We start from the raw sequence: 20,440 nt of genomic DNA on the forward strand, positions 1-20,440 counted from the left end.
TTAAGACACCCAGGACTTGTTCAGTTGGTTTTTGAAGGAAGTGTAGGTGGCAAGAATGGTAGGGGTAGACCAAGGTATGAATATGACAAACAGATTAGAGCAGATGTAGGATGCAATAGTTACGTAGAAATGAAAAGGTTAGCACAGGATAGGGTGGCATGGAGAGCTGCATCAAACCAGTCTATGGACTGATGACTCAACAACAACATTATTATTATTATTATTGATGTTCTGGACCCTGCAGTAAGATGCAAGACCGCTACTAGGCGGTAAATTACATCTGCTGCCATTGTCATTGCTGACAATGTGACCAGCACCATTGTCACGCGTAGGCAAGTGCGCAGGATTTCTGGCGATATGAATGATATACTTCCGTGCATTCTTGACCTTATTATAGATGTGAACAATTGCATAGTCAATTTTATTCCTATCGTTTATTTTAAAATGGGTTTAAATTTTATTTCTATGCTGGGAGAATCTATTGTAATCTAACTTTAAGTTCTCTAAAGGAAAAGATGGCTCTTGAAAACGAACCCATGAAAGATTTAAAATGTTATTATTTATAAGTTTCGATGATGGCCAAGATAGGTCGAAACCGGTACTAGTGTAATAATTCATCCACAATAAATGTATTGATCGGTGGAACATTTTTCTCATCTATTACATAGATTAAAAATGATCAGTTTATGATCAGAATCAAGTACATTAAGAACAGTAAAATCAATTGGTCTCAACTCCTTTTTCACCCCACTGCCATTAAGTTGATTCCACCCCCCCACAAAAGAAGGCATGTTTCTTTATGTTCACGTCTGTTACCTTCAGTTTTGAGATATAAGTACTGTATCCCCATCAAAAGAATTCACTTTTTTTTCACTTCCTTTCATACTCCCCCCCCCTTAAGAATATCATGTGAATTATCTGGGGAAAAAATACTTGTTTGTTCATTAGTAAAGGATCTTCTAAATACAAATTATCACGACTGTAACATCATGACCTCAGACCCTGTTTATTATACAAGGGAAATAAGAAAATTAAAAAGAAAATATAGAATAGTAAACAGGAAAATCAAAGAGGGTAGGGAGAATAGAGAAACTAGAAAACAGCTAATGAGGGAACTGAATAGAGTGAAAAAGGAAGCAAAAGAGAATTATATGAATGGCATTCTTCAAGAGGGTAATGACCACAAAGGGAAATGGAAAAAGCTGTATTCATATACAGTATCAGGAATCAGAAAGGAAAAGGAATCAAAATTCTTACAATGGTGGGAGAAGGGGGTGAACACTATTTAACAGATACTGAGAAAGCAAACCTATTTAGTAGGGAATTCAGAGATTCAGTAGATGATTGTCAGGAGTTGGAAACCGAAACAGAAGATAGAGAGGGAGAGACACAGAGGGAAACAAGAAGCTTCTCATTCACAAATGAAGATATTTTCAGAGAGATCCAACTGCTTCAGCAAGGAAAAGCAGCAGGAAGTGATCAAATTACTGGGGAGGTATTAAAGACAATGGGGTGGTACATAGTGCCTTATTTAAAATTTCTCTTTGACTATGTCATAAATAGTGTAATACCAAAGGAATGGAAGGAATCTATAATAATACCAATTTATAAAGGAAAGGGTGATAAAAGGAAACCAGAGAACTACAGACCAATCAGCCTGACCAGTATAGTTTGTAAAATACTGGAGAGTTTAATAGCAAAGTACATCAGAGGGATATGTGATGATAAAAATTGGTTCATGAGGAGCCAGTATGGATTTAGAAAGAAATTTTCTTGCGAGGCACAACTGGTGGGATTTCAGCAGGACATATCAGATCAGTTGGATTCAGGAGGCCAGTTAGATTGCATAGCCATAGATCTTTCCAAAGCCTTTGACACGAGTGGAACATGGAATATTATTAAAGAAATTGGAGGGAATAGGATTGGACGTAAGGGTTACACGTTGGATAAAAGCATTTCTAAATTCAAGGTTTCAGAAAGTCAAAGTAGGAATTAACGTATCGCAGGAAGAGAAAGTTTGGAAGGGAATTGCACAGGGTAGTATAATCGGTCCGTTACTTTTCTTAATATACGCAAATGATTTAGGGAACAACATAACATCGAAAATAAGATTGTATGCAGATGACATAATTGTTTATAGGGAAATAAATAACATTGAGGATTGTTCAGAATTACAAAGGGACCTTGAGAGTATCCAACAATCGGTTGAAGAAAATAATATGAAGATTAATGGAGGCAAATCAACTGTTACAACATTTAAAACAGGAGCTTTAAAACTGAATTTGAATATACTTTGGATGAGGTAGTTATCCCTGAAGATGGCAAGTGCAAATACTTAGGTGTGAGATTTGAAAGTAATTTGCACTGGAAGGGTAATGTTGATGACATTGTTGGGAAAGCATACAGATCGTTACATGTCATAATGACGCTACTTAAAGGATGCAACAAAGAATTTAAAAAGTTACTTAAGTATGGTTCGTCCATTATTGGAATATGCAAACAGTGTTTGGGATCCTTACCAAGAATACCTAATAAAAGAACTAGATGGTGTGCAGAGGAAAGCAGCAAGGTTTGTAACAGGGGATTTCAGGAGAAAGAGTAGTGTATCAGAAATGTTAAAGGCACTTGTTTGGGAACTTTAAGTAAGAGAAGGGAGAAAACTAGACTTATAGGATTATATAGAGCCTATACAGGAGAAGAAGCATGGAGAGATATCCGTGAGAGGCTTCAGTTGGAAAATAATTATATTGGTAGAACTGACCACAAGTACAAAATTAGAAGGAATTTTAGCAGAAGCGATTGGGGTAAATTTTCATTCATTGGGAAGGGCGTGAAGGAGTGGAACAGTTTACCAGGGGTAGTGTTTGATCCTTTTCCAAAATCTGTACAGATATTCAAGAAGAGAATAAACAACAGAGAAAATAAATGAAACGTTAGAGGGCATTCGACCAGTGCAGGATATTGTAAATAAAAAATGTGTGTGATTAAATTAATTCCATCCCCTGGTCTATGGAGTTTGGACAGCCCAAGTAGGGGACTGCCTGTAGGGGTGAAGTACAGTGGGGACTTCGAGGGCCCTGGGACCGCTACGGTAGCTGTGAAGGCCCTTCAGGAACTCTGAAAAGTGGTGGCAAATGGGGCTCTGGTTAAGACGCAGCAGGTCGTTATGCTACTTAGGTTCCAAAATGGGTAAAATATAAATATGTAAATAAATTCAATGTTAATTTTAATCTTATACCAGTTGTATATTATTATTAGAAGTAATTTCACATACTGTATATGAGTTGACTACGTTTGTAAGATATTATAAGTAGAATTTTGTAAACAATATAAATTTATTAAGGATGATGTGTGTGTTTAATAGAACAAATTATTAGCGTAAATTGTACAATATTGTATTCTAGGAAAATTTTCTTCGTCTCTTGTTAATTCAAAATTTAGTGCTTGACAATAATGTATTTTAGTGTACCATTTGCCACCGAGGTAGACACCTCATTTGCAAACAAAGAGATTTTGATTTGTTTTTGATTTGATCAGTTTTTGAGATATGTGTCCTCATAAAAGGAATTCAATTCCTTTTCACCCCTGCCCCCAAGATGATTTCCCCCCACAAAATGCATTTTTGTTTGTTTTTAAAGGAGATCCAAATACGAATTTTCACGTCTTCAACAATTTTAGTTTTTATTAGATGTAAGTATCCTCATACAATTATTCAATTAATTTTTTCAAGTCTTTCACACACCCCAACCCACTATCCCTCATTGGATTTTCCAAAATCAAAGAAATACTTGTTTCTTTACTTTTAAAGCAGATTCCAAATACCAATTTACACGTCTGCAACATCTTTCATTTTTGAGATAATAGTATCTTCATACAAATAATTCAACTAATTTTCAATTTCCCCACCTCTGTAACTCTTACCGGTCTAACTGCGGGCACGGCTGAAATTACGCTCAGGCCACGCTGCGGGCATTCATAGTAAGGTTTGACAATTCACTCAAAATCAAGAACGAGCTATGCACGCACTCTGGTGGTTACATCGTGTTCTTCATGTATTAGTTACAAGAGTATTTAAGCAGATGGCAGTATTATATGTCTAAGTCAGAGAATTTACAATATTTTCGACCAGCATGCATCAGTAGATGTTGTCACTCAGTCAGCTCTAAGACATGGCTTCTCGCGGCAAACATGTGCTCGACGAAAGTGATATTTTCGATATTTTATTTTATGTGACGATAGTGGCTCGGAGGTCGATGCTTGTGAAGATACTCAGAGTGAAGATGATAATGAAGGTATGTAATTATAAGTTCATGCGCAAATGAACATATTATTGACATATGAACTCGAAATAACTTCTTACATTTCATTATGATTTCAGTTCGTTTTACGGCCTACCGCATGTTCCCGCGTATTTCATATTTGCGTGAATACGTAAGATTGTCTACATATTAGTAAAATTGTCTTTCTTTTTCTAGATATGAGGGATTATAATGTTGGAGGTGACTTTGAATACAACGCTGTGAATAATGACTGCAGTCCCAGCGATGGAGGTAAGCATAACCTAAATATGTCAAGTGACAGCAATATTTTTGCCATAAATTTTGTTTATGTTATGAACTGTGACAACCTTCACTATTATAACTCCTTTTTATGCTTCAGAAAATTCACCTGCCTGTGAAATAACCCCAGAACCAGAACAATCTAAGAAAAGAAGGCATTGTAAAGCACCAATGACACAATGCTGATATGGAATGGGATGATGTAAGAGTTGACTCACCTCCAAGAAGAAACAAGATTTATGCAGAGATTCCGAGAGTTGCTGTTGACCTGCATAATTTTTCCAGTGAGTACGACTGCTTCCAGTATAATTTCACTAAGGCTATGATTAAGAATATAAAGCAAGAAACCAACAGGTATGCTGCAAACACAATCTCAAAACTCAGACGGGCCAATAAACTGAAAGAACATAGTATGTTGCAGCGATGGGTTCCAGTTACATTATCTGAACTGTAGAAATTCTTTGCCATAATCCTGCATATGTGCTTAGTTGTAAAAAGTAATCTGAAGGATTATTGGTCGACATCCCCTATTTTGCAGACAACATTTGCTGGCAAGCTACTGTCACGTGACAGATTCAAAATGATCATGTCTAAGCTGCATTTGAACAACGACACTTACACACCTCGTGATCAACCAGGTCATGACCCTCTCCACGAAGTCAGGCCATATTTCGATTCTCTGGTCAAACAGTTTAGTGGTGGAACTGTCCCATCCGAAAATCTGACCGTCGATGAGGGAATTTGTGCCTTTCATGGTAGAATACACTTTCGTGTGTACATGAAGAACAAACCAGAGAAGTATGGAATAAAGTTGTTTCTTGTGTGTGAATCTAATTTAGGTTATGCTTTGAATATTGAAGTGTACTCTGGTTGTGGAAATGACTATTCAATTGTTTCTCTGTTCAAAAGGTTGTTGTCCGATTATTTTCGCAAAGGCATGTACATGGACAGATTTTACACTAGTCCAACTGTAGTACAATATTTATGGGATTGAGATACCTTAGGTATAGGGACTATAATGCTCAACAGGAAAGAGATGCCTAAAGCTTTAGCCACTGCTAAATTGAAGAGGGGAGAGTTGACTTTCCGTCATAGATCCAACGTTATCGTCTGCAAATGGAAAGACGCAAGGGATGTCACTTCTATCTTCAAGTATGTACAGCTTCTGAAGTGACAGTGAGGGCAAAGGGCTATAAAGGTAAGGTTATGGTGAAGCCAGTTGCTATATTGGACCATAATGCAAATAAACCTGGAGTGGACTATAATACCAGCTTGTAGCCTAGTATCCATTCAAGAGGAAAACGATAAAGTGGTGGAAGAAACTGTTTTTTCATCTCTTTTTATTCAAGGCGTAGTGAATAGCTACATACTATTCAAGAAAATTGAAAAAAAAATGACCATACACTTCCCTTCAGAAATTAATGTGTGTCGTTGGTGAGACACTGCCTTTGGTAGCATAGGAAAAATTTGTTGCCATGGACGTTGGAACAACAATAGACCGACTCACCGGAAGGCATTTTGGGAGAAAAATCCCACCAACTGAGAACAAGGCCAAACCATGTAAAAGCTGCAAAGCGTGTGGGGACAGAAGCAAGAAAGCAAATGGTAAATGGGCCAGGAAGGAGACAGCGCATTATTGCCCACTGTGTGATGTCGGACTTTCAATGCCAGATTGTTTTGAAATTTACCACACAAAGGCAAATTATGTTTAGAATACTGTATTTTCTCTTGCTCAGAAGTCTTTTGTGGTAAATGGAACAATCATTTTACATTTGAGTAACTTTTGAAAAAATTTATTAATTAAAATAAATTCCATAAGAGCTCCCATTTTCGTTATTGTAATTATTACTTTTTTTTTATATCATACTCAATATTATTGTTGTTTTATAATAGCAATGCACATTTTATATTATCAAAATAGAGTAAATATAACAGTATTTCAGAAAACTGTACTTGCTTAGCTATCCGTCAGACTTTTTTTCCATTCGCAAAACGTATAATATATAAACAATTTTAAAATCTCAAGTGATAGTTGACATGATACAAACAGTGTTTTTCAAAACTAGATGCTCAAACAAGCAAAAAGAAAAAAGAATCATGCAAATATATCCTATAGGTATAGAGATATAATGTTTTAAAAATCCTTAAAAATGCCCAGTCCAGAACGTTTGTTAGGGATATTAAAGCCCAGACTGGAATGGGTTAAGTGGATTTCTGAAAACAAAAGATACGTAATTCTTTATTTTTAAAGGAGATTCCAAATACCAAATTTCACATCTGTAATATATTTGGTTTGTGAGATATCACTATCCTAATAAAAATAATTCAATTCCAAAATAAAAGGTAACAATGTCACAAAAATAAAAGTTTTCTACCCAACCAGCAAAAATATAATCTTTGATGTCAGAGGTGGATTGAAGACTTGTGCGGATCACCACACCAATAAATGCTTTCATGCCTGAAACACTTCACTTCAAGGAGACCACAATACAGTTCTTGCCTTTTCACTGCGAGATGTTGCTTTCTTATATGTATTTCTCAGAATACAGGTTTCGTCTGTAATTATGTAGGATGCTAAAGGGTTTAATGTGTCACCTATTCAATACATATAAATTATTAAACATTAGGAATTTATTATTAATTCCATTTGAGAAATGTTTTGCCCTTCATTGAGGGCATCATCAGTCAAATAACCTCCTCAGGGCAAAAATCAGGTATCTGATTAGTAATTAAATTATAAACATTAAGATAAATTACAATGGGAAAAATTAAGCAACCAAGAAAAATTTTGTTCACTGGTGATACAGTTAAACAATATAAGTTTATAGAATGGGTATTTTAGCAGAGTCCAGCAGTGGTGTTCCAAAGAATAATTGATGCACTCATTAGAAAATTATAGGAAATTATAAAGTTTATACAAATATTTACATTGAAACAGTTGGGGGAGAAAGTGTATAAGTATCTGGCGTCAATGTTCGTAACATTAATTACTGCCGTTAGTTGAATGATTACAGGTTGACAGGGTAACTAAAGAGTATTTACAATATCCAATTGAACAGTTGAGAAATTACAGCTTATATACATATTTACAAGAGAGCAGCTTGGTGAAAAAGGGTATAAAGATGTCTAGCATCTTGTGCGTCCCGTTGTTTTAGTCGTTGGATGACGATTGCACCATTAACACAACAGTAATATGCAGAGCGGTCCAACCTTAGTTTATATCACAGGGGACAGAGAAAAATATTCCATAGTTTTATTTTTTATTTCTAGAATGTCAAACGAGGTTCTGTAGGCGTAGTCAAATTGAAAGTTGTCTGGTTGAAGACCCCGGTTCAGTGCGGTGAAATTGGTCGGCGTGGACGGAGACTCATTGGATGTCACTGAGTACACGGTGCATTTGAATGGCAACAATGTACTAAGGGGAAGGAGATTGCAGGCTAAGGGCTCTATTCAGGATCAGAATTCAGGACAGATGTCTGCGCGAAATCAGTACGAGTCACTCCAGGTAGAACAACAGAGGGAAGATGAGGGACAGGGAACTGTTGATGAGATGTGTGGAAGTAGGAGGAAGGGAAAACTTAGGAAAGGGAAATGTAGAGTAGAGGGTAGGAAAAGACAGGTGGAACAGGGTCATGGGAAGGAGAAAGGGAGGAGGAAGTAGCTTCTGCAGCTATCAGGAAAGATAGAGCTGACCAGGAAGGGAGGGGATCAAATGAGGTGGGTAGGGTTGAGGCTCTGGTCATGGGGGATTCCATCGTTAGACACGTGGTGAAAGTGTGTGGAGGAAAGGGAACCAGGGTAGAATGTTATGCAGGAATTAGGTTGAGGCAGATGTTGAGGAAAGTAGAAGAGAGGGAGGAGGGGAAGGAGAAGGTAATAGTGTTTCACGTTGGTACCAACAACGTAAGGCAAGCTGATATAAGTACCAACATAGTTGGAGATGTGTAGGACCTCGTAAATGCAGCACGGGTGAAGTTTAAGACAGCGGAGACTGTTATTAGTGGAATACTGTGTAGGAGGGATACTGACTGGAGGGTGATTGGGGATTTAAATGAGACCATGGAGAGGGTATGTGGGAAACTGGGAGTGAAATTTCTAGATCCTAATGGGTGGGTAGGAGGTAGGGATCTGCGCTCGGATGGCCTTCATTTAAACCGCAGTGGTACATATAAGTTAGGAAATTTGTTTAGAAGCGTTCTAGGGAGGTACATTCACGGAAACAAGGTGCGCTAGGCAGCAGTGTTAAGGGAACAGGGAACTGGAAATCAAGTAGGGATGACATAAAATTGTTGAGTGTTGAACTGTAGAAGTATTGTAAAGAAAGGCATACAATTAAGTAATTTAATAGATATATATTTACCAGATATTGTAATAGGAGTTGAATCATGGCTGAGAAATGATATAATGGATGCAGAAATTTTCTCACGGCCCTGGAGTGTGTATCGTAGAGATAGGATAGGAATGGTGGTAGGGGGAGTGTTCATTCTGGTGAAGAATTTGTAAGCTACGAAAAAGTTAAAGATGATACACATGAAATTCTAGGTGTAAGGCTCATTTCTAAAGATAATAGGCAACTTGATATATTTGGAGTGTACAGATCGGGAAAGGGTAGCACTGACGCGGATTCGGAATTATTTGATAGGATAGTCGGCTATGTGGGAAACGACATGGAAAGAAATGTGACTGTAGCGGGAGATCTGAATTTGCCAGATGTCAATAAGGAAGGAAATGTGAACGACAGGAAGCATGACCAACAAATGGCAAATAAGTTAATATGGGAAGGACAGCTGATTCAGAAAGTGATGGAACCAACCAGAGGGAAAAATATCCTGGATGCCGTGCTGATAAAATCAGATGAGCTCTATAGGGAAACTGAAGTAATAGATGGTAGTAGTGATCATGAAGCTGTTTTTGTGGTAGTTAAAAATAAATGTGATAGAAAGGAAGGTCTTAAAAGTAGGACTATTAGGCATTACCATATGGCAGATAAAGCAGGAATGAGGCAGTTTCTAAAAAGTAACTATGATCGGTGGAAAGCGGTAAATAAGAATGTAAACAGACTCTGGGATGGGTTTAAAGAAATAGTTGAGGAATGCAAAAACAGGTTTGTACCTTTAAGGGTGGTAAGGAATGGTAAAGACCCACCTTATTATAATAGAGAAATAAAGAGACTAAGAAGGAGGTGCAGAATGGAAAGAAATAGAGTTAGAAATGGCTGTGGAAGTAAGGAGAAATTGAAGGAACTTACTAGGAAATTGAATCTAGCAAAGAAGGCAGCTAAGGATAACATGATGGCAAGCATAATTGGCAGTCATACAAATTTTAATGAAAAATGGAAGGGTATGTATAGGTATTTTAAGGCAGAAACAGGTTCCAAGAAGGACATTCCAGGAATAATTAATGAACAAGGGGAGTGTGTATGTGAGGATCTTTAAAAGGCAGAAGTATTCAGTCAGCAGTATGTAAAGATTGTTGGTTACAAGGATAATGTCAAGATAGAGGAGGAGACTAAGGCCAAAGAAGTATTAAAATTTACATATGATAACAATGACATTTACAATAAGTTACAAAAGTTGAAAACTAGAAAAGCGGCTGGAATTGATCAGATTTTTTTTTTTTTTTTTGCTTTACGTCGCACCGGCACAGATATGTCTTATGGCGACGATGGGATAGGAAAGGCCTAGGAATTGGGAGGAAGCGGCCGTGGCCTTAATTAAGGTACAGCCCCGGCATTTGCCTGGTGTGAAAATGGGAAACCACGGACAACCATCTTCAGGGCTGTCGACAGTGGGGCTCGAACCCACTATCTCCCGATTACTGGATACTGACCGCACTTAAGAGACTGCAGCTATCGAGCTCGGTGATTAGATTTCTGGAGATAATCTAAAGACAATGGGTTGGGATATAGTACCATATCTCAAGTACTAATTTTATCATTGTTTGGTCAGAGGAGCAATACCAGATGAATGGAGAGTTGCTATAGTAGCCCCTGTGTATAAAGGAAAGGGTGATAGACATAAAGCTGAAAATTACAGGCCAGTAAGTTTGACATGCATTGTATGTGAGCTTTGGGAAGGCATTCTTTCTGATTATATTAGACATGTTTGTGAAATTAATAACTGGTTCGATAGAAGGCAATTCGGTTTTAGGAAAGGTTATTCCACTGAAGCTCAACTTGTAGGATTCCAGCAAGATATAGCAGATATCTTGGATTCTGGAGGTCAAATGGACTGTATCGCGATTGACCTGTCTAAAGCATTTGATAAGGTGGATCATGGGAAACTACTGGCAAAAATGAGTGCAATTGGACTAGACAAAAGAGTGACTGAATGGGTTGCTATATTTCTAGAAAATAGATCTCATAGAATTAGAGTAGGTGAAGCTTTATCTGACCCTGTAATAATTAAGAGGGGAATTCCTCAAGGCAGTATTATCGGACCTTTATGTTTTCTTATATATATAAATGATATGAGTAAAGGAGTGGAATCGGAGGTAAGGCTTTTTGCGGATGATGTTATTCTCTATAGAGTGATAAATAAGTTACAAGATTGTGAGCAACTGCAATGTGACCTCGAAAATGTTGTGAGATGGACAGCAGGCAATGGTATGTTGATAAACAGGGTTAAAAGTCAGGTTGTGAGTTTCACAAATAGGAAAAGTCCTCTCAGTTTTAATTACTGCGTTGATGGGGTGAAAGTTCCTTTTGGGGATAATCCTAAGTATCTAGGTGTTGATATAAGGAAATATCTTCATTGGGTTAATCACATAAATGGGATTGTAAATACCGGCCACAGATCTCTGCACAAGGTTATGAGGCTGTTTAGGGGTTGTAGTAAGGATGTACAGGAGAGGGCATGTAAGTCTCTGGTAATACCCCAACTAGAGTATGGTTCCAGTGTATGGGACCCTCACCAGGATTACCTGATTCAAGAAATGGAAAAAATCCAAAGAAAAGCAGCTCGATTTGTTCAGGGTGATTTCTGACAAAAGAGTAGCGTTACAAAAATGTTGCAAAGTTTGGGTTGGGAAGAATTGAGAGAAAGAAGAAGAGCTACTCGACTAAGTGGTATGTTCCCAGCTGTCAGCGGATGCCGTGGAATGACATCAGTAGACGAATAAGTTTGAATGGCGTTTATAAAAGTAGGAAAGATCACAATGTGCCCGTTCCCATCTCGTAGACCATTTACAAAATGGCGGCGTAGGAAGATATGGCCCATGCGATCTATTAAGGCAATGAACTTCTTATTAATACGGCATATAGGAGACCATGCACGTCACGGAACGGACTGATTTGGAAGACACTGCAGGACAGTAGAGGCTCATTTTGAATTGTTTTTTAAAAAATATAGCAGCGGAATGATTGTTTAAAAATATACTCTAAAAATTTCAACTGCAGAAGTAAGACACAAATAGAAGCAAAATTTTACATTTGAAGATTATCTTAAACTCCTGAGGAAGATATTGACTGTTTTACAATCGGCGATAACATCCGATAAAATAATTCACCTGCGTATGTTATAAAAGAAGACGAGATATTATAGAAATAAATAATTTGTGGTGAGATACGTCTGACTTGGATCCGGTGAGCAACCACTCTGCGATTGAAGAAAAAGGACTCACCATATTGGAGAACTGATAATTTCGTATGAGAAGAAAGTTACCCCTGTGGTTATAAACTTAATATCTATATACGGAAAACTTATTCCAACCGAAGAAAACTTCGTCGTTTAGAATAGCAGTAGAACTATGGAATATATCATGACTGATTGCTCCGCAAAAGGAATTTTCTACGCTGTCTGCAGATTTGGAATGATGACTGTTTGCTAAATCTACATGATGGACTGAACTCGGGATAGGCACCGGCCAGCCAGATGACCAGCTGATGATGATTGGACCGGCCAGCCAGAGGACCGGATGATGAGGATGAGCACCGGCCAGCCAGAGGACTGGACGATGAGGATTGGACTGGCGAGCCATGTGACCAGCTGATGACCGGGAAGACGTTATCCAACCGGAGATCCAGATCCTAACAGAGGGTCTAACAACAACCAAGGAATGGAGCGACAACCAGACCAAACGTAGCATCTGACGAGCTAAGTCCATACATTTTTTTTTTAGTAGAGTAGTTTCTTGCAATCTACACCCTCAATCTAACTTCGGCATGTGCTGATTAATTGGTGATATTTATGAATTAATTAAGAACGTGTGTGAAACATAAAGTGAAGTGTGAGATGTTTAAGGCTATAAGATAAGATGGCAGTATAGAATTAGAATTCTATTATATCATATACAGGCTACCGCACTTGCATACATACAGTTGAAACTAGCATGAGTAAATGAAAGAAGTGTTACTTGTGAAGACCTAAAAGGAATGAGTCGATGTAACTAGTGAAATTTCGATTAATCTCGTTTACCTGAACAAAGATTACGTCACAAATTTACCTGCGCGACACAGATGAATATAGTTAAGTTACGTATTCCTTTCTTCATAGAAAGAGGGCATTGAACTCAAACTGCCGTTTTTAAGATAAAAGGTTATTAAAATGCGTTTATTACAAGGCAATTCTAAAATGTTTGGCATATAGTTTTGGGTGTATTCGGCTATATGCGTATAGCAATATGTATGCCGGTGGTATGATAATGTATATTTGAATGATGTTGAAAGGTGGTTATTTCATGGAGCATATTAAGGAATACTTGAAATATAGATGTTTGTTTATATTCTGCGGTAAGAGAAAGAATTGCTATTCGCCGAGGAAACGTTGTGTTAGATTTACATAAGGTGAGTTTCTGTGTCAAATGGAAAGAATATGTCAAAGTGTGAATATCGCGCAGATGACCATTTTAAGGTAAGATTGACATGTATTATGGTAGAATTGTGAATCGTGACAGTTTTTATCTGACATTGGTAAATGGCATGTACCGAGTACAAGAGTGTTCTTTAACATACGGTTTACTAGGCTCATGACTAAGTATACATGTGATATTCTTTGGTGCGGTGACGTTTCAGTATAATACGTATTAATTTCATTCTGTACTGTACATACCGAGTTGTGTAGCTCGTACACATGAGAGATATTGAGTAAGAGCAGTTAGCTAAAGCACATTGAGCCGTTGATGGAGGAGTGTGTGGATCGGAAACTACTTGAACAGTCAGATAGATATTCATTTCTTTTCACGCAGATATGATTTCAGTTGAAGTGTTTTAAATATAAAGAATATGATAATGGTTAGTTAGGAGCCATAGGTTGTAGGCTCTAGGGAGGTATTGTCTTAGCCCGTAAGTTGTTATTTATGCGTATTCAAGATAAGTGACCAAATAATCAGAGTTTAGATTTATGAATGGAAAATTTGGAGAGCAGTTTTACGATTTCACACTCACGCAAGAGTTTGTTTGGGCAATACATACGTAAAGATATGATCAGATTTATATTCGCGATCTGACTTTATCCCATTTAATTTTTATTACGTTTCAATTTAGCAAACCATCCATTTTTATCACAGTGAGATGACTTAAATGTGGTGAAAATAATTTATATAATTAGCGTGACAGTATTCACAACGAGTATTTATATGGAGACCGTGATTGCTCAGTGATCTCTTGAATATAATTGGAGAAAATCAATTACATTTCGGAACATGGCTACGAATATAGAAGTAAATAACCAATATGAGTTTGAACATTAAATGAGAAAGAACGTAAATAATTTAAAGCTTAATTATTTTACTTTTATTTGAGCCAGCGCTGACTCTAATCCTTTATGCTTAAATATTATTAAGAGAATACTAGCCAGAATTCAGATTAACTTACATTGAACATGATTTATTCAATAAATTTTCTTATATTTTTCTTTTAGAAAGTGCCTGTGTTTTGAATTCCTTTTGGGTAACGCCTAGTTTGTAAGTTAGCTAATAAGTTTTGTAGATATAAGTAATTGATAAGTTCGACAAAAAGAAAGAGATTCCTAGTGAGGTTATCGGCCACAGGTCCTTACTTGAGCGTATAGGTATTCCCATGATGTGCATCTCAACAGACCGAGTCTCTTGAGAAACCACGTAAAAAACTAACCATATAAAATCACAGATTTTATGAGCGATAGATGGAATACCCTGAGAAGAAATTGAGTTACCGGGATAACTTGGCACTGACCGCTCGATAGCCGGGTGCAATAATATGAAGATAAAGTTGGAATTCAAGAGGACAAACTGGGGCAAATATTAATTTATAGGAAGGGGAGTTATCTGTAATTGATGTTAATATTATTAATTGATGTGTAAAGAAAAGATCATGGTTAGTAATGAAGAGTAAATGCTGTGTTATATACCTGATGTGTCATTGAGAAGCTATTTGTTGGTGAGTGTTGGTTGACTATGAAGGAGGCTCAGACGTTCAATAAATTTCCAATTTCTTTAAAATCATTTAGGAAAAGGCTAGGAAAGCAACAGATAGGGAATCTGCCACCTGGGCGACTGCCCTAAATGGAGATCAGTATTATTTGATTGATTGATTGATTGATATTGATTGATTGATGACGGCCGTTATTTGTTGATAATTGTATTTATTGGGAATATGTTGCAGGTTAGAATCTTTTGCTTTTTAGTTTAGTTAACTGAATTTTATGTGAAAACATCAGTGTGAGATGCTAGTGAGACTTTAAATTGATATTATTCTGTAAATGAAATCATGAAGGACCTCGGGACGAAGTTATTGTTTTGTGCTGCTGGCCTGGTGAAATAGAAAGGAGTTGCTTACGGTATAAACCGCAGTGGAGAGATTAGAATGTATTAATACAGAGTCAGAGCGTCGTAGCTGGGACGAGGGATCTTCTTTTTCTGTCTGTGAAGATGTGCCATAGTGGCGCACCATGTTCGTGCCGGTGTGTACTGCATTCTAGCGTGTTGTCAAAAGTTGTGTTGTATTAAGTGGAAGTTATCTGTAATTGAGATGTTAATATTATTAATTGATGTGTAAAGAAAAGATCATGGTAAGTAATGAAGAGTAAATGCTGTGTTACATACCTGATGTGTCACTGAGAAGCTATTTGTTGGTGAGTGTTGGTTGACTATGAAGGAGGCTCAGTTGGTAATACGCACATATGTTTGGCGTTTGGCACCGGGGGATGGGAGGCTTTGGGAGGGAGCAGCCTGGGCGGAGTTCATGCGCAGAGAAGAGCTGACGGAATGGAGGGAGGTAGAGTGGAGGGGTGACCTTGTAATGTGTTCGGAATGTTGGTTGAAAAAAGGAGGGGGGGGGGGAAGATGCATGGCTCGAAAATTACGTGGATAGTGTTGATGTCTTTTTACTAATGCATTTGAAATGTTATTTTCTTGTGTTGGGTGTTGTGTTTTTGATGGTCGAGTGGTATTTATTTCTCGTATTGTATCGTAGTGGAGGGGGAAGTGCTTGGGTGGGAGGAGGTATGGGCTTGCTGTCATTGCGTGTGGGGGAATTGGTGGGAATGGGGGAGGTAGGGAGGAGGGGGGAGACTGTCGACGTGCTGGGTGAGTTAGTTGATGTGGTATTAAAGAGTTTAGAAAAGTTGTTGCCTTGAAAATTCATTTTTTGTAGCAAGGTGGGAATTTGGTCATAAAGGGGGCTTTTTATATCTATTATCTCATTGAGGTTTTTGTCTTTATTGAAGTGTTGGTCTAGAAAGATGTATAGGTTCTCAAATTCAGTCATTAGTTTGCCTTTCTCAACTCTTTAGGATTTTTAAGTCTTGTTCTATTGTGGTGAAGTGGTGGCAAGTGTCGCTCATGTGGGTGCTTATTGCGCAAAATTTATTATGTTTTTGGGCATTATAGTGTTCTAAATAATGGGTTTGGAAGCTTCCGCCAGTCTGTCCGATGTACGAGCAATTGCATTGTGAACAGGTGAGTCTGTAAATACCTGAGCCCGCGTAGCAATTTTTTCTTAGGTTGACAGAGTTCTGGTTGCAAACTATGTTCTGGTTCGTGTTCTGTGTTTTGAAAGCAATGTTGACTTCGTGCTTTATTAGGGGGTTGGCTATCTGGTGGATAACTGGATTAGTGTATGTGAAAGTTGCGTATTTGGGTTTATTGGGTTTTATTGGGGAGAGCTGCGAAGTTGATTTTAGTTTTACTTTGATGATGATCCTGTTGATCGTGTTGGTGTTGAAGCCGTTGAATTTGGCTATTTCTTTTACGTAATCAAGTTCTTTTTTTAGATTGTTAGGTGAAAGGGGAATTTTTAAAGCTCTATATATTAAACTAGTAAGAGGCTTGTTTATGAGAGTTGGGGTGTAAAGATTTATTGTTTATTGTTAGCGGAGTGAAGGAGGGTTTTCTGTGTATCTGAAACTCAAATGTGTTGTCTGCCCAGGCTCCTCCCTCCCAAAGCTCCCCCCCCCCCCCCCCCCCCCGCCGCCAAACGCCAAACACATCAATCGTCATCCAACGACTAAAACAACGGGACGCACTTGATGCTAGACATCTTTATACCCTTTCTCACCAAGCTGCTCTCTTGTAAATATGTATATAAGCTGTAATTTCTCAACTGTTCAATTGGATATTGTAAATACTGTTCAGTTACCCTGTCAACCTGTAATCGTTCAACTAACGGCAGTAATTAATGTTACAAACATTGACGCCAGACACTTAATACTCTTTCTCCCCTGACTGTTTCAATGTAAATATTTGTATAAACTTTATAATTTCCTATAATTTTCTAACGAGTGCGTCAATTATTCTTCGGAACACCACTGCTGGACTCTGCTAAAATACCCAGTGATTTTACGCAGTGGTGCTGCCTACTATGTCTATAAACGTATATTGTTTAACTGTATCACCGGTGAACAAAATTTTTCTTGGTTGCTTAATTTTTTCCCATTGTAATGTATCTTAATGTTTATAATTTAATTACTAATCAGATACCTGATTTTTGCCTTAGGGAGGTAATTTGACTGATGATGCCCTCAATGAAGGGTGAAACATGTCTCAAATGGAATTAATAATAAATTCCTTATGTTTAAAAATTTATATGTATTGAATAGGTGACACATTAAACCCTTTAGCATCCTACATTCAGTATGGACAACAATGATTTTTATCTGTAATTATGTCGAAAATATCATTGTCGAAGAAAAGATAGAAATGCTCTCGTGGATCAGAATCTCAACAAAAGTGAGATGGCAACAGAGGTCACTGCTGAATTATTAAATATTGAAATCGTAGATGGGCCAGGATTAAAATTACTCACACTTGTCCAGGCAGAGCCAGGTGCATGTGTATCGCCTGTACGGACACTTGTGCTGTTTTCACTTTCACAACTGCTGCTGAAAGAAATCTCACGAGGCTAAACTTCTCTGTCACTAGCTAAATGACAATTCTGAGATTTTACTGACACTTTCATTCAATAATCCCTCTACCTCATCACTAGTATATTTGTTTCCATTTAGCCATATTGTTGAAAATGTGGGGGGAAATGTAAAAATAAACCATAATATGCAGTCAACAAAACTCAGTTGGTAACACAAAGGGAAACCTGTTTAACAAAGATGTAATGGCAATATCTCACTTTAATATTTTGCAGAACAGCTTATGCCATGTGATGACTATTTGTGTAACTACTTAAACTCAGAGGGCAGGTAACATTTCCAAGTATTGTGTAAGCTCATATATGGGTTTTTGCACGCAAAGGTATGGACAAGTAACCGCTATATGGGTTACGCCTGGGTAAAGTTAATGTGTATTTTTTAAATCAAACTCCGAATGGTATTACTTACACGTAACTAATCTCATTTTTAGGCCCGTATTGAACTATGCTATGATATATTAACAACTTGTTGGTTATTTTGATCCACCTTTTCAATACAAATTTGTATTATTGAAAAGGTGGATCAAAATAACCAACAAATTGTTAATATATCATGGTATTACTTAGTTGTGAATCTGGTATTACCCACATGACAGACAAATACTGATACCTAAACAAAATAAACAAATGATTGAAATTACCTCACACTATGAGGTAAAACCTATCACTGAGATTGTTCATCATTTTCAAAATAAAATGAACTTCTTAACTCAGTTATTATGTTAAATAAGTAGTAAGGAGTAACATATCTTATCACCAGATTTTGTAAGTACAACTTAGATAACATAAAAAATATATAAGACAGAATCCTTTAAAAAGTTATCAATATTACCCCCATTTAACGATTCCTTAGCAAGACAACTATTACCAACAATTTCAGAAAACAAAAAAAAAGTCCTTATTACCTGAAGATTCTACTGCAGGCCCAATAAGCTGGTATCTTTGGCCATCAGTTGTACTTACAATGTCATTTTTAAGTACCTTCCTTACAGGCTTTGTTATATGTAGTATACATGTTCTTCCACTGAACCTAAAAACAAGCAGTAAATAATAGTAACAGTTTTTAATTAAGGCTTTGGTTCCATTAAAATACACTGATTTAAAGAAGGAAAGAAAGAAAGAAAGAAAGAAAGAAAGAAAGAATTTAAATCAAAAGACTGTCAAGAAATTTCCCTTCGGGAACATCTAATGATCATGAATATGTCTTTCAATAAAATGTGTGACTCAATATTACCTAGCAAGCATACAGGCTGTGACATGAAGTATTGATGGATGACCACGAAATACAGTTTCATGGCCTGAGCAGTTTGCAAGGTACTGTTGCTAGGTAACATATCATCACACATTTTATTACACGACAGCTCTAAATATTTTTGTCAAAAAAATAATAATAATAATAATTACCTTTTCAAAAGACCTTGCAATCTAAATCTTGGTTTTGCCCATGGTAATAGTAAAGGAGTCCAATTGTGCATCATTTGTAGTTTTGATCTAGCCCTCTGGAAAAGAAATAACCAGTCACTGAGAAAATAAATTCCAAGGTCTTTACAGTTTCAGACAGCAAAAAACCTGCACTGAGATCCAGCCATTTCACAAATCAAAAATTTGGATTTGAGCATTATGCCTGTTGCTCACGGTAAAATTTTCTGTCAAATTTATTGCACAATAATTTAATTTTATAAAATTTCTGTTGCTCACGGTCAAATTCAAGTTTTATAAAACCTATGATCAAATTTTTGTAAAATAGGACATGTTCTATTCCGTAAAATTAATTTTACGAAACGAACCAATCAGCGAAGCTGACATCACGATGATGCTGGCGTTACGTCGTAAGAAGATTGTGAAGCTCGATTGTAAACAAACAAAATGCATGATCCGGGTGGACTAAGGAAGCTGTTAGTGTTTCACTGGATGAATACCAGAAATATCCTTGTTTGTACGAAGTTAAAACGTCACTTTACCACAACAGAAATGCAAGGAGAGAGGCAGAAAAACAACCGCCTAATTCCTATATGAATGCTGGTCATCTAACCTCAACTAATTTTCAACCAAGGACAACAATCCTCTACCTTCTTCTCTTCTTTTGATTCAATCCCGAGTCCAGCATTTCCTGGCATTTCTTTTCTTCCATTTTACCACTGTAGGTCTACAACATATAACTGCAGGTAAAGCAGCAAGTGTTGCTTTGTTTGTTGGAGTCATACTCTCAAACACACTATAAGTTGAAGAGCTGATTCTTGGTTTGAAAGTTTATCGATAGTTGGCAACACATACATCACTTTAGAAGTGAGTTCATAGATGGCCATCCTGATGCTTCCACCGCTTCCACAGATTTTATAAAATAATTTTACCATGAGCAAAACAACTTGCTTTCACCAAATTTTTATAAAATTCATTGTACAACAAATTTTACGAAACATTTTACCGTGAGCAACAGGCATTAGTTTGCATTAAGCTGTTAGTGTCAAGAGATCTATTTATAAATCATTGTATATATTGTACTGTATCACCATATTAAGGTCCATATATCTTCATTTTACGTTAA

The 20,440-nt window shown here is 37.1% G+C and overlaps 1 protein-coding gene across 3 annotated transcripts in view; it reads right to left on the reverse strand.

Annotated features, from left to right (window-relative positions):
* Positions 1–20,440, reverse strand: part of LOC136858445 (titin homolog) — a 415,865-nt gene that overhangs the window by 376,957 nt on the left and 18,468 nt on the right. For all 3 annotated transcript variants that reach the window (XM_067137993.2, XM_067137992.2, XM_068225556.1), the window contains exons 2-3: positions 19,300–19,394; positions 18,801–18,925 (exon numbers count right to left, since the gene is read on the reverse strand). In XM_067137993.2, coding sequence (XP_066994094.2) covers positions 18,801–18,925; positions 19,300–19,394 — 220 coding nt within the window. The remainder of the gene's footprint in view (positions 1–18,800; positions 18,926–19,299; positions 19,395–20,440) is intronic.

Source organism: Anabrus simplex, chromosome 1, assembly GCF_040414725.1.
Source record: "Anabrus simplex isolate iqAnaSimp1 chromosome 1, ASM4041472v1, whole genome shotgun sequence".
Classification (NCBI taxonomy): domain Eukaryota; kingdom Metazoa; phylum Arthropoda; class Insecta; order Orthoptera; family Tettigoniidae; genus Anabrus; species Anabrus simplex.